We start from the raw sequence: 13,903 nt of genomic DNA, 5'->3' as shown, positions 1-13,903 counted from the left end.
ACCTCACTATTACCTGGTTAATACCTAGACATTTCAGTGTAATTAGGCAAGACTTTCCTGGTACTTACCATCTTGTTACCAAAAATAATTACTTAGTACTTCAGAGTTTGTACCTCACTATTACCTGGTTAATACCTAGAACTTAGGGTACTGTAAAAGAAAGCGTTACCTAATTATTATTATTTGGTTTGTTTTGGTAGTGTATGGTGTGGTCCTATGTTTTACAGTGACTAATGGGTGTTACTGGTCCTTAAACAAAGACAAATTATAATCATAGTTGTGGTTAGTTTAAATTTACAGAGACATTAGTCAAATAGCGACTAATTGTTGGCATATTTCTGATATTTGTCATTCCCTGTGTGCTTGTGCAGGTGGAGAGCTACACGTGGGGCAGGGTGAAGGATCTGATGAAGAAGACAAGGTTTAGAAACCAAAGCAGACTGGGACTGTCCTCCGGCTCCCTCAAGAGATCATGTCCTCAGCTATACAGGTACGCCATTCTAGCCAGGTCTTGCCGTCATGTTGGGTTCCCATGGGGTGCAAAAAAAAATGTAGCATTATATTTCAACCTTGTTCATCTGGATTAGGAAGTTATAGGAAGAAGTTGAGAAGAAGGATTTAAGCTGAAAAGTTGTATTATTTATTTTTGGAAGCTAAAGAATGCTGCACTGACCTGCAGGATATGTGTGAAGCCTCCTGCAGTTTTTTGTTTGTTTGTACGGACAATTCTAGCCAGACACCCCCATTTGTCTTAATTACCACACACTGCACTGTCCACATTAAATGCCTGTACAACCTCGGAAATAGAACTCTCCATCCATGACACCTTCTATCAGGCCTCACTCAAACTCCGAAAGTATACGTTGCCTTGCCATGAGCATGTTGGCCAGTTTTCAACCTCTTAAGACTACAAAACCTTACAACTTATAGATACTTATGGACATTCCAAAGCCGTCCCCTAATTTAACACTTCACAATCAATCATACACATGCTTCTATCCCAAAACTTTTGGCATGTCAGTGATGAATAGGAATGTAAGCATGTGAGTTCAAGATTTAATGAGCATTTAAGTCCAGTTTAATTTCAGTCCATTAGGACCTACAATAACAGGATGACTTCTTCAGGCCAGCAGTGGCCCCTGAATGAACAAGACTACAGTATATCATCATTAAAACCCATAACACATTTGTTACCAGTGATTGGCTCTGAACTTTATAAGCCAAAGAAAACACAGGATATTCATCTGGAATCAGTCCAGGTGTAAATGGATTTTAAAATAAACATATTAGTCATTAATCATGAAGTGTGGCTGGATCCAGACTGAAAACATGAAAAACATGTTAAATATCAATTAGCTTTAGTATTGCTGTTATCAGCACACTTTCCTTTTACCTCTTAAGCCAGTGACATACAGTTAGCTCTTCACAATTACTATTTTTTTTAGTAACCTGTACTTTAATACACTCCTGATCTGCTGTTTCTCATATAACAATAACGAGTAATAAAGCCCAGCATGCAGTGGCTTGTTTATTTTGTCAGTTCTTTTTTTTTTTTTTTTTTTTTTTTTGGATTTTGCACAATAAGAGTTTAATCTCATCTGCAGACTGTAAACTCACACTTCCTGTGCTCCCTAATCTCTATTATACACTGATTTCTTTCAAATGCTTTGGCACTGTGCTCATGCGGTAGTTGGTGACTAGTACTGAGCTCTGGAGAGGGGATAGGGAATAAGCTGCGAAATAAGGTCATTGACATTATTCACAGCTTTGGTATGCTGTGGATGTTATCTGTATGTACCACTGACATACATTTTTACTCGGCATATGTATATAGTCTTTTGTAGTAGGAAATAGTGACTCATAGTTATCTCAGAGTAAGAAATCTGTGCCTGGGACCAACTGTTTAAAAAAAAAATCTTCTTAAACCCACTTGATGAAGATTCAGACCTTCATCAATGTCTTTTTAGGGATGCACCAAAATTATTATATATTTCTTGACGAATGTACACAGAGAAAGATGATAAAACTTTTGGTTAAAAGGCTAAGTTACTTTAGATAACTTCAATTTTAGCCCTGTAGCTACAGCTTGTATCTTTCCACTGGAAAACAAAGGGTTTGTAAAGAGGTAGGAACCAATAAACTTATACCAAGCCTAAAAAGTGCTAAACTTTTATTCTATTTAATTAATGTGAGTGGAATGTAAAAATAAACTTGTAATAAATCTGTAGTTTAAAGCCTGTTCTTCCTGCCGGCTCTGTCCCTGACTCCCTGCCGCTCAGTACACAGCAGCACTCGGAAACAAAGTGAAGGAAGGCGTGTAAGCCTGATGCCACTGCCTAAGGCAATCCCAACATTAGAATAGACACTGCAATGTGACTTACATTTTTTTGGGATAATCTATTTGGTCTTTTTACTTATTCGACTGAACACAGAAACACTTTTTTTTTTTTTTTACCATTTTCAGACAAATATCTCTAGTTACGACTGAATATTTGATTAATTTCAATTTTTTTGTGATTCATTAAATTTACAGGACAGTCATATCCATCATTAGGAGCACGGCTGTGAACATTTCTGCAACCTAAACCACATCATTAATCTGGTATAAAGAACATAAAACATTTAAGAAAATGTTAAATAGCTGTGTCTACAACAGCACTGAACACTAGCACTAGAGTAGTGGTCTGCCTTTGTTTAAGGGGCTGTAGGAAAGCTAAGAATCCAGTGGGAGTAACACAGTTCGTGGAATGAACAACTATTTCTCTGCCCCCTCAACCCAGCCCTCAAGTGAGCCGGGGTCCTCCTCACACATGGTTTGGAATGGGCTCAGATGAATAGTTAAGGGGTTGCAGTGTCAGGTTGAAGGTATGCTTGGAGGAGTTGGTGAATTCTGCATGTATTTCACTCATTAGATGAGATATGAGCTTGCCAGATTCCAGTTTCCTCCCAAGAAAGGATTTTCTTCTCCTGCAGGATTCTGTCCACAAGGAAGGTTTAACTATTTGTATACATGTGGTCATGCATAAACACATGGAAAAGTGTAAAAATGAGGTTAAAGGGAGTTTAAAATGTTAAAAGAGAGTAAATAAATGAAAACCTCTAAAATACTGTAAATTAACTGTCCTGTTAGGGTAAGGCAACTGTAATTTGCACTTTAGTCGCCTGTGAAAATAACAGGAGCAACCTGTGTGTAATATAAACTTATTAACATACATAATATAATCACATGTTACATTGTTAACATTACATGTTACACATTACACTAATTGAGCCCATTAAAAATGATTTCATGCTCCAAAAAAACTCTGTATTTTTTAATGATTTAATTTGACCCACAATTTGACAAAGTTTTATTCTGAATTTTCTGATCATCATTTTAGAAGGCAGAACTTTTTGTAATAATGATCGTCTCCTTTCTCCACAGGCCTGAACTGGGTCAGATGGAATTTTCCAGAAGAGACAGGAACTCCATGATTGTCCTGGGCCATCAGAAACTGGACTATCACTGGTTTCATTAGCATAAATCAGGTAAGTCAAACTTATCAGTCATTCTTAAATCATATCATGTCTTGTTCAATTATTCAATCTCTACCTGTTTGAATTGCAAAAATAAATAAATATATAAAGGCACCTGCTGCATGGCATGGGGCCTGTAAATCCTAATGGGGGCATGGCTAAAACTGAAAACTTTGTGATCATCATCATTTACGTTTTCCAAGAAGGCACTTTCTCACTTTTCTAGTAGGTAGGAACTATAGAGGGCACTTTAGGGCTTGGAGGCACTGGTGCAAGGGCGGTTGCCCTCCCTGCCCCTTCCTTAAGTCCTCCAGTGCCTTTAGTTGAAGTGTTGTTCAAAAGCCACTGTGAACGGTAGCCCTAAGGTGGTAGTCAGCAGAACTTCTCTGCTCTTGCTCCATACAAGGCTTTATCTCTTAGCGATGTTGTTTCAGGAGTGCTGATACGGCTCATTCACTGCTTCATTCTCCACTATTGTTTTCCAGTTGGACGCTGAACAGATGGCGTATGATGGGGCAACATTTCCCTGAAGAGGAGGACGCGCTGAAGTTGTACAGATCCAGGCACAGAAAGACAGTGAGCAGAGGGAGGATAAGAAGAAGTGGATGAGAAAGTGAACTGTGATTGATGGGAAAAGGGTTAAGATGCAAAACGGAGGTGACCTTCAAACCTTCAGACCTTGACATGCACCCATATGTACAGTATGTTTAAATGAGTGTACTATGGACATATTCATGTGTCTGCTACAGCATATTTGTCATTCAACACATGTTAGTGGCCACATATGAATGACATATACTTAGAAATGAATTTGGGTGTGGCTGTAAAGTCTATATAGAAGTATATAGAAATATAAGAACATAAGAATATAAGAAATATCCGCGTATTACCATCTGCTCCTATGTAGAACATTTTATTGGGGCATTTCACTTTTACTTTTTTTATCTGAACATTTCTGTGAAATATCTTTCAGAAGCAGCAATAATATCAAAAAATAAAAGTACTATATACTGTATTAATAACTGTAAATCTGTTATATTATGGAAAAAATGGCCTTGAAATGCTAATCTGGGCTAGTGTGTGTACAGGACAGGACAGCAGACTTAGATGCACAGTCTGTAAAACATCTGTACCTTCTGTGAATTCCTATGTCTGTAAGCATATATTATAATAATGGAAGCAGCAGATGACCTGTCCGGCTGACTGTCAGCTGTTATGTAATATTTGTGATTTTTTTTCTCCTTAAATGTGTAGGAATGTCCAGTACGTAGACCGATAATCCTTTACCATTACTCTAAACGGGATTTCTCTATGCCTGCCAAGAATCTGTCTAGAGACATAACCACTTCTTTATGTAAATGCATTAAACGACCTCATAGAGCACAGCAGGACAGTGTGTGTGGTAACATGACCAAGACAAGCAGGCTGAGAGGCTTTAGCTTGTCTGGCAGCAGCAATATCCTGGTCGTTTTTTTATGGTTAAAAGGAATATTTTTTACCATAATTAATATAAATGAAATTGATATTCGGTGATATCAGACATTTTACCCCTTACAGAGCATGATGTAGTTATGATAATTCAGAATTTACAAAAAAAAAAATAAAAAAAATTGGCCTCAGTTTTGGTCATTTGTTTTTTTTACTTATGAAGCTTTTTTTTTTTTTTATATTGTCACTAATGAGTCAAGCTGACCAATACAACAAATATTATGTTTAGCATATTTAATATAAATATAATTGATATTTACTGATATCAAAACATTCACCTCCTAAAGACGATGTATTATGATAATTCACAATTTAATTATTATTGTTTCCACAGGGTTTAACTGACCAAGACAAGCAGGTTAAAACATGCTAGCTTTCCTGGCATCAGCAACATCCTTGTAGTTTTTGAGAGCAGCCATATCCAGGCAGATAACTGTACTCTGCGCTGTACCACTGTGTTTGAGGGCAAATGAGTTAGCATACTGTCCAAATTAGAGCTGCTAATGAAAGGTTCATGGCCATTTGTGGCCTAACAAATCCAATGTAGGGTCAACAAGCTGAACAATCATTAAGTAGTGAAGGCTAAGAAAGACATATTCACTTCCAGACCAGGAATTTCATGTGTTTTTAGATGTTTTTGTATCTTGCACTCCTTGTGGGCCACACACCCAAAATGGTGCTGTATGAAAATAAGGGTGCACAAAGCATGGTACTAAACTGATACATCCTATTAGGGCTACTTCTGTTTGCTGCTATTATAAAGGACTGTTCATTAATTACTGATAGAAAGCCCTTATAGATAACTTAACCTCTAATTAATCCATATATTCTTTTATAATAGTCTGTATGTATCTGTCTGGCCTCCTTTAAGCCTCCTGCACACTCTAAATACAGCCTTTAAATGTGTTAGAGGCCTAATCTGATTGGCTGAGAAGATCAAATCACAGCTAATCAATTAACACAAAACCTATCGCCTTATTAAGCCTCCTTTTTCACAGGCCTCAGATTAAACCTCACCGATTAGTGCTGTTTGGACACATCTACGTGCCCTTGTGACCATGAAGCGATTGCGTAGGTTGTTGTGACTGGCTGCTGAACAGACGGCACAAGGTTGTTTACTGAGTGTTGTGTTGTGTATAATGTATCATACTCCTGTAATACTGTCATACTGTGCTTATAATGTTTATATGCTAAATCTGTGAGATGAATTACGTGGGCAAAAAATGTGACAGTTTTGATGTATGAAGATTTTTTTTGTTTGTCAGGCTACGGACAAAAGACGAGAAAGCTGTCTTTATACTGTGTATTGTATTATACGAATATTTCTATATGCATATTGCATTCCTATTCAAAGTTATTTTTAATAAATAAAGTTGTGATATTGCAAAACAACAGTTGCTTGTCTCGTTTATATTGTTTTTGGCGTTTTGGTGTTACATTTTGCATCATTTTGCTTATTTGGTGATAAGCAGTGTATTGGTTATATGAGGACATTGTTGTTTGCAAAAACGACTTCCTGTACAAAGATAAAGTTTATTTTTATTTTTGTTAGGTCCTACTAATCCCAAATAGATAGAAGAAATTAAGAATGCACACCAAGCAAAAGTCCAGGTCTCAGGAGGTTAATACAAATGTGTCAGCAATGAGGAAGTTCACACAGCTAACATTAGTTCCAACACAGCTGGGGTGAATGGAAATGATTAGGGCAGAACACTGAAGTCATTTCATGTATTAAGCATTGTATGTGGAAATGACTTCATTGTATACGTGGAAGTCAATAAAAACATTCTTACTACACCCCTAAATAAAAATAGACCGGTGTGTTTGTGAGAATGCAGGACTGACTATCATGTTGAAGAACAATAGAAGGGAATACGTGCAGTTCTGCAGGATTTTGAGAGAGAAAAAAAGGCAGATGACTAGTACAAATTATCCCACACTGATATTGTTTCAGTGCATGTGGACATTTTTAATCAAATCACTAAATTTAATAAAATCTGATTATCTATTGCAATGCAGTGTTTTTTTTTCAATAGTATGTACCCCAATTCCCCAGGTCTTTTCCAAAAAAAATTACTAGTTTATAAATAAGTAGACTAGTTTTGTTCATCACTTTTTGAATCACTTTTTAAATTAAGCATATTTTGGTTAGATATATTCAGATATGACAGACAGGATGTTACAGAATAACAATTTAATGATAACACATTTTCAGTCTTTCACATATGCCACTGCACGGTGTGAAGGGTTTTCCCTAGATTCCATCATATACTGTAGATATAATGAATTAGGCTATATCTTTACATTAGCCCAGAGAGTTGTTGGGCCTATTTGGGGAAAAAGTTAAGGGCTGTTTATTGGTCCCAGTCAGTCCCTGTATATATAAATATAAACAGAAAAACACAGCATTTTTGTCTTTATATTAATGTTGCATAGTATTCAAGGCTGTAGTAAAATATATAACATTGGATCAGATGATCAGTCATCGACAATGAGCATACTCAATTCAAATTTTGATTTTGCATAAAGCAACAAAAAATAACATTTACATAACATAATGCTTTGTTGCCCACAACTAGACTTAATTCCTGTGTGGGAAAACCACCTGGACATAAATTAATACCTATAATTTATCTGCATTTAATCTACAAGATATATAAGTAAATGGGTCATACAAACAGTATCCAACAAGTGGGTACACCCCTCACATTTTTGCATATATTTTATATGATATATAGAATATAATTTAGAGCAGTCAGTGTGCAGCTAAATAGCAGTATAAATGTGACTGTCCTCTGAAAAATAACTAAAAACTCAGACATTAATATCTAAAAAGCTGGCAACACAAGTGAGTACACCTCAGTTATTTTCAGAAGAAATGTATACTGCTATACACACTGTACACTGACTAAGTTTTATTTCCATAGTGTTCTATAGTGTTGTCCCATGTCCCAAAGATATATTAAAATGTTAGCAGAAATATAAGCAGTGTACTCACTTTTGTTGGATAATGTATGTTGTGTTGAAGAGGTTAAAGGGAGGTGTGGATTAGTCGATAATAGATACATTTATAATGTATTATAGTAGACCGCATTGTGTGAGATGGGAAAAATAAAAAAATATATACAAAAAATATCTAGGTCAGCATGTCATGAAAAGCCAACAATACCACATAAAAGAACATTGCCCTGAGGAGGAAGTAATAATCTTCAGCCTCACTCTAAAATCCAAACACAGCCCACATGATCTCAGGAGATCTAAACAATAAAACACCTCAAACAGATGCTGGTACAGTTCATGATCTCTCTAAGACACACACACACACACACACACACACACACACACACAGCACTTACTGTTGCTCTTCCTTTCCTAAGGTGGTCCTGATGAGAGCCAGTTTCATCATAATGTTTTTGATGGTCCTTGCGACTGTACTTGAGGATACCTTCAGTTCTTTAAATTTTTCGGATTGACTGACCGTCATTTCTTCAAGAATTACTTTCCTAACTTAGTTGAGTAGTTATATAGATTAGAACATTACTCAAATAGGGTTATTCACCGTATACCACCAAATCTACCTCTTTCCTGCAACTGATGTTTTCATACACATTATCAGGCAAGAAATTCAAGTAATTGACTCTTAAAAAAAGCACAACTGTTAGCTGAAATAAAGCAAATTAAGAAAATGTGCAAAGCTGTCATCTAAGCAATAGGTGCTACCTCAAAGAATGTAAAATATATATATATTTTTTTAACACTATTTTGTCTTTACTTAATTTCACATTTTTGTTTCATAGTTTGTATGAGTTTAGTATTAACCTATAATGCAGACAATTATTATATTAGAAATATTATATTATAATATAAAAATTATATATTAGAAAATTATATTATTCAATAATGAAAAACACAGAATATAAGGAGTGTCCAAACTTTGGCTGGTACTGGTAACTTTTTAATGACATTATCATACAAGAAAATTGGTATTTTGCCAATTTTAAATATCTTATAGGTTAAACAGTAACTAACAAGTTCTTCTATCATGTTAGCATTATCAGAAATCAGTAACACACCACGCCATACAAACAATGGCAGTGATAGGTTTGTTTTATTGAATATGGGAAGTGTAAATAATCTCACGTTTTTCTTCATGCCAGGGAGAGTTCAGAGTCTACTTCAGGATGGTTGGAATGTTCTCTCCACATTCCTTCAGCTTCAACACAATGGACTCATAAAATATGTCATAAAAGCATGCCCTCTGCATTTCGAGATACCGCAGACATAGAGCAAAGGAACAGCATAGTGAAATATAGTGGAATGTTCTAGCAATCGATGATTTACAACAAGGAACACTGGGCTTCGGTGAAAAATAGCCTTCCACAGAACCTTTGTTCAGTCTTTGCTTCAATGGTATTGTAAATGGCACATCGGCTATGACTTTTCATGTTTCTATGACTCATTTTTATAAGCACATTTACAAAAAATGAGTTAAGATTTCCTCAATATTAAGTTTAAACTGTTGTTAATCAGACTCAGATAAGAGTCACAGACTAATGTAAAACACAGACTAATGCTTTGAATTAGTTGCTGTTTTTTATTTTAGTTAATTTATAAAATAAATTCTTACACTTACAGTAGCTATGATATATATTTCCTGATTAAAAATTATGTCATTATTTACATGCATTTACTGTCACCCCTTCTCTGAAGGGTTAGAAGGGCCTCACTGCACACCACTGATAAATATATATATTATTTTAGAAATTGGATGGATCTATCCATCCATTAATCTAATAACAAAGAGTCGTCTAATTGTCATTAAATGTTAAATCTGCGTAAACTAAAAAAACAGCAGCACGTTCTTCTTGAGGATCGTATCCTGAGGTTATAAGCGGTCATTATTGGATCATTGAGGAAAAACTAGGCCATACCATGATTAATACGTATTTTGTTGCATTGCTACAGCAGAAGCTCTGCCTCTTGGCACCCCTCAATGATGGCAGACTAGTTGCATGAGTTTTCCAAAAAGGTCATAAGCTGCTCCCACATCAGACTAAAGCCCACACTTCTCTAACACACACACACACACAAATGCAGACCCTGGCTGGGCTCCAGTCACAGACTGCTTTGGTATTTCAAAGAGGGAGAAAACAAGGCCTATCTCCTCCTCCACAAGAATCCAGAGAAAATGTGCCTGCTGACTGATATCTAACCACACCATGAGCGCAGTGCTCCAGAAGACGCACTTATTCTGTTTGCTGACATCTTCACAGCAACAGACTCACATTACACATAGAAATATAAACAAATCTGGAACAGTCCCTTAAGGCTGTAATGATTTTTTTTTTGTTACACATCAGCACTATTTAGTCCAGATAAAATGGTAGCCTTGATGCACGTGTCAAACTCGGGTGCAGACCAAAACAACTGCATCGAGACCTGTGTCCAGTCCCAAACTAACTCTAAAACAGTTTGTATGTGACGAGAATGTGATCCAACCTTGATTTGACCAAACTATTAAATGTACTCCTCATGTTTTAGCTAAACATTTGTTCAGGTGCAGTTAAATCTGATTTTTTAGCCAGATAATTACTTATTACCCAGATAATTACTACAGCTATTGACTAATGCCATCTCTGCCACTGCTCCACATAATTGTTATACATGGTAATTAGAACAGTAATACAGTAACACAATAATATAATGCATTATGATTACATTCCCAGATATAGTTAACAGGTCGATAAGCAGGCTGACCCAAAAACCAGCCTGCAGTCTGGATCTGCAGTGATGGTCTGGAATGTATGAAGAGCAACCTACTGTCTGAGCATAGAGCTGAGCTGAGGGCCAAATAAAACTGTGTGATATGTGGGTATCAACCCAAGTTCAAACTTATATATCATGTAGTCTGATGTGCAGTACTGCTCTGCCTCAGATAACGCAAAGCAGGTCTTCCCTCAAATGTCTGACGCACAGCACTGAGCCTGATGTCGACTGACTCATCATTCTCATTCTTAGGGAGGAAAGATCTGGGAAGCAAATTAACAGAGAATAAAATAAAACACTGACCCTGAGACAATATTTACTCTTTTATGCAATGTCTCTAAAGAGCATAATGCACGTTTACCACATTTATTTTTCATTTTAGCCATACTTGAGCTAGGTTATTAGCTTTGTAGCTACAGTAAATTATTTAAAATGAAATATTGTAACAATATCTAGGTAATGTGGTTTAGACAGTAGTAACTGAAAGTGAATCGAATATACTGTATTTTTCGCACTATAAGGCGCACTTAAATACTTTAATCCCCCCCCCAAATCGTCGCCAGTCAGGTTGTAAAGAGCAGTAAAGCCACTCTGCTGAAATACAGCTTTATACAGGAGTTTCAGTTTAGTTTCTCCAGCACCGAAACTGAAGCAGAATTAGCATTAGCCACTAATCACACTAAACTTTAGCTCTTTTCGCCTTCTAGAGGTGAGTATCATCGCCTTGTAGCCTGCTGCTAACTGTGGCTAGCACTGCTGGAGCAACATTAGCATTAGCTACTAACCACGCTAAGCACTAACTCCTTCACCGTTCAGAGGTAAGCATAATAGGCCTCTAACCTGCTCCTAACCCTAGATAGCACTGCTGTCTTTTGTTGTTCAGAAGTGAGTATATTGGACTGTAGTCTGTGTGTTTGCAGTGTTAAAACAAGTTATGTGGGACAAACTGTCAGCTAATATCGCCCTGGCTTACCGGAACACTCAGGGTTCCTCAGTGTAGCAATGTTGGGAGGCATTAGCCGCTAAACGCTAGCGGTTAGCGGCTAATGCTAATGCTCCATCCTTAGTAAGGAAATTTGTGAACCTAAGCTTACTGTAAATAAACAAAAGCACTTTACTTACCCAAATAAAGCGTTTTAGGAGAGAAATCTGTGTAGATTAATGTCCAGCACTCGTTGAAAAAAAAGTTTTTTTTTTTTTTTTAAGAATTACAGTTTTGTTTACTTACTAACTTGACTTAACCTACCCCTCCACCACCACCCAGCGGCAGGACCCAGCGGAAGGAAAACATGGCAACATCCCTGTTTCTTACTAGTAATGCATAATGTGCCTTGTAATCCAGTGCGCTTTATGTATGAAAATAGACCAGAAAATTGATGTTTAATGATAGTGCACCTTATTATCCGAGCTTACATATGTGGTTAAAAAAAAATATGTAATTTGTTTATACTAGCCAACATTTCATTTAGATACATTAAACAATAGATTAGATAAATTTGGGTGATTAAATCCATTCCAGCAATAATTCTCAAAACAGGCAGCAATCTTAGCACTGCATCTCCCTCTTGTGGTCGCTTTCCCCCATTCTACCTACTACACTCTAAAAGAACAAAATACCTAAATCAAGTTTCAGAAACCACAGAAAAGTGTGTATAATTCTCCTAACTCTCAGCTCCATGCGTCTCTCTGCACACATACCATGCAGATTCCTCTATTGGCCTAATCTTAGCCAACCTAAGACTAAGGAGCTGCATTGTTTTCTGGTGCACTCATTTGAACCTCAGCCAACTGTGGCATCTGAAACCTGTGCGATGAGACCTTCCCATCTCTCATCGCACAGTTCAGAGACTGAAGCATTTTTGCTGGGCTTTGCTTACCTTCGAGCATGTGAAAAATGCCTCCTCCCCTGCTGAGGAGCCTTCCACATTTTCACCTTTTCCACTCTCATGCCTTTCCTTATCAAGAGCTGCTTAAAGGAGTAGTTAGATGACACACAATTCTCCTCCTTTTTCCAAATGTAGTCAATCAGCAAGACTGTGTCTGAATGTTACCTCTTCAATCTTGTATTAGAGCTACAGTCCCATTAAAAAAAAAAAAAACACACATTAATGTGTGCGCCACTTAAATATGTTCCATCTTAATCCAAAACCTAGTAATGCATGGAGTACACAAAAACACAATGACAAAATAGACATTTCATTAACACGTTGTGTCTAGTTGAGAAAATTTTTAATACCCAGCTCCCCTTTGTAAAAAGTGGATGGCTCTATTTCTGTCAGTGTCTGGCTAAAACTATGAGGAATTTTGTTCCACAGTTCCTTGCAGAACTACTTCAGCCCGGTGATATTTATAGGACTTTGAGGTTGGATTGTATGTTTCAGGTCCTGTCAACTCTCAGTAAGGTGTAGATCATATACAATTTTAATCATTGTAAGTTGGTATGGATCACTGTCTTGTTGCATGACCCAACTGTATTTTAGCATCAACTCAGGACAGATACATCTGTGCATAACACATAACACACAACAGATTTCAAAAGGACCATCTAGTAGTTTCTTGGCAAGTGAACAAGACAAGCATTAATATTATTAATATTTAGACACATTCTTTGTTTCTGTAATTTCTGTTCTGTCATTGATCCCATTTTCTTCAGCCTGATGGAAGTCTACAACCTTTTTTGGGATCTTGAGAAATATTTTTTCTCTGTGAAGCATGATCCACCTGACTGGAAAACCTTTCAAATTCACTCTAATGTAAATACTCTGCCTGGCATCTGTTTAGAAAAGTCAAAAACATCCAATCAGCTAGCAGTTGCCAAAACAAGCAGAAAAAAATCATGTTTTTTTTGCATTATTGAGAAAAACACAATAAACCAAACAAGTTTTTATAAGATTTTATAAGTGATTTAAAATATGTTTTTTGTGAGTATTTTGGTCTCTCCCTATTCATAAACATTAAAACCTGCTCTTTTGATAATGTTGCAAAAATGCACAAGCTTTCCGATAAGTAGAGTCCCACCCCAAGCATTGGCTATAACAATAATTTCAAGATTTTTATGAAGAACCAATTGAAACAAGAGTTTTTACCATCCTAGATAAAAACTATTCAGTCAGATATTTAGCATTCAGGTAGT

General features: G+C 36.5%; 1 protein-coding gene across 1 annotated transcript in view; it reads left to right on the top strand.

The window, feature by feature from the left end:
- si:ch211-250c4.3 (uncharacterized protein LOC100535981 homolog) overlaps positions 1-6,396 on the top strand; it is a 44,180-nt gene extending 37,784 nt beyond the window's left edge. The window contains exons 6-8 of the mRNA XM_007240360.4: positions 372-490; positions 3,425-3,528; positions 4,002-6,396. Coding sequence (XP_007240422.2) covers positions 372-490; positions 3,425-3,518 — 213 coding nt within the window. The 3' untranslated portion in view covers positions 3,519-3,528; positions 4,002-6,396. The remainder of the gene's footprint in view (positions 1-371; positions 491-3,424; positions 3,529-4,001) is intronic.
- The last annotated feature ends 7,507 nt before the right edge of the window (positions 6,397-13,903 follow it).

This window comes from Astyanax mexicanus, chromosome 7 (genome assembly GCF_023375975.1).
Source record: "Astyanax mexicanus isolate ESR-SI-001 chromosome 7, AstMex3_surface, whole genome shotgun sequence".
NCBI lineage: Eukaryota > Metazoa > Chordata > Actinopteri > Characiformes > Acestrorhamphidae > Astyanax > Astyanax mexicanus.
The sequence above is the reverse complement of the archived record's forward strand: the minus strand, read 5'-3'. Positions and strand labels throughout refer to the sequence as shown.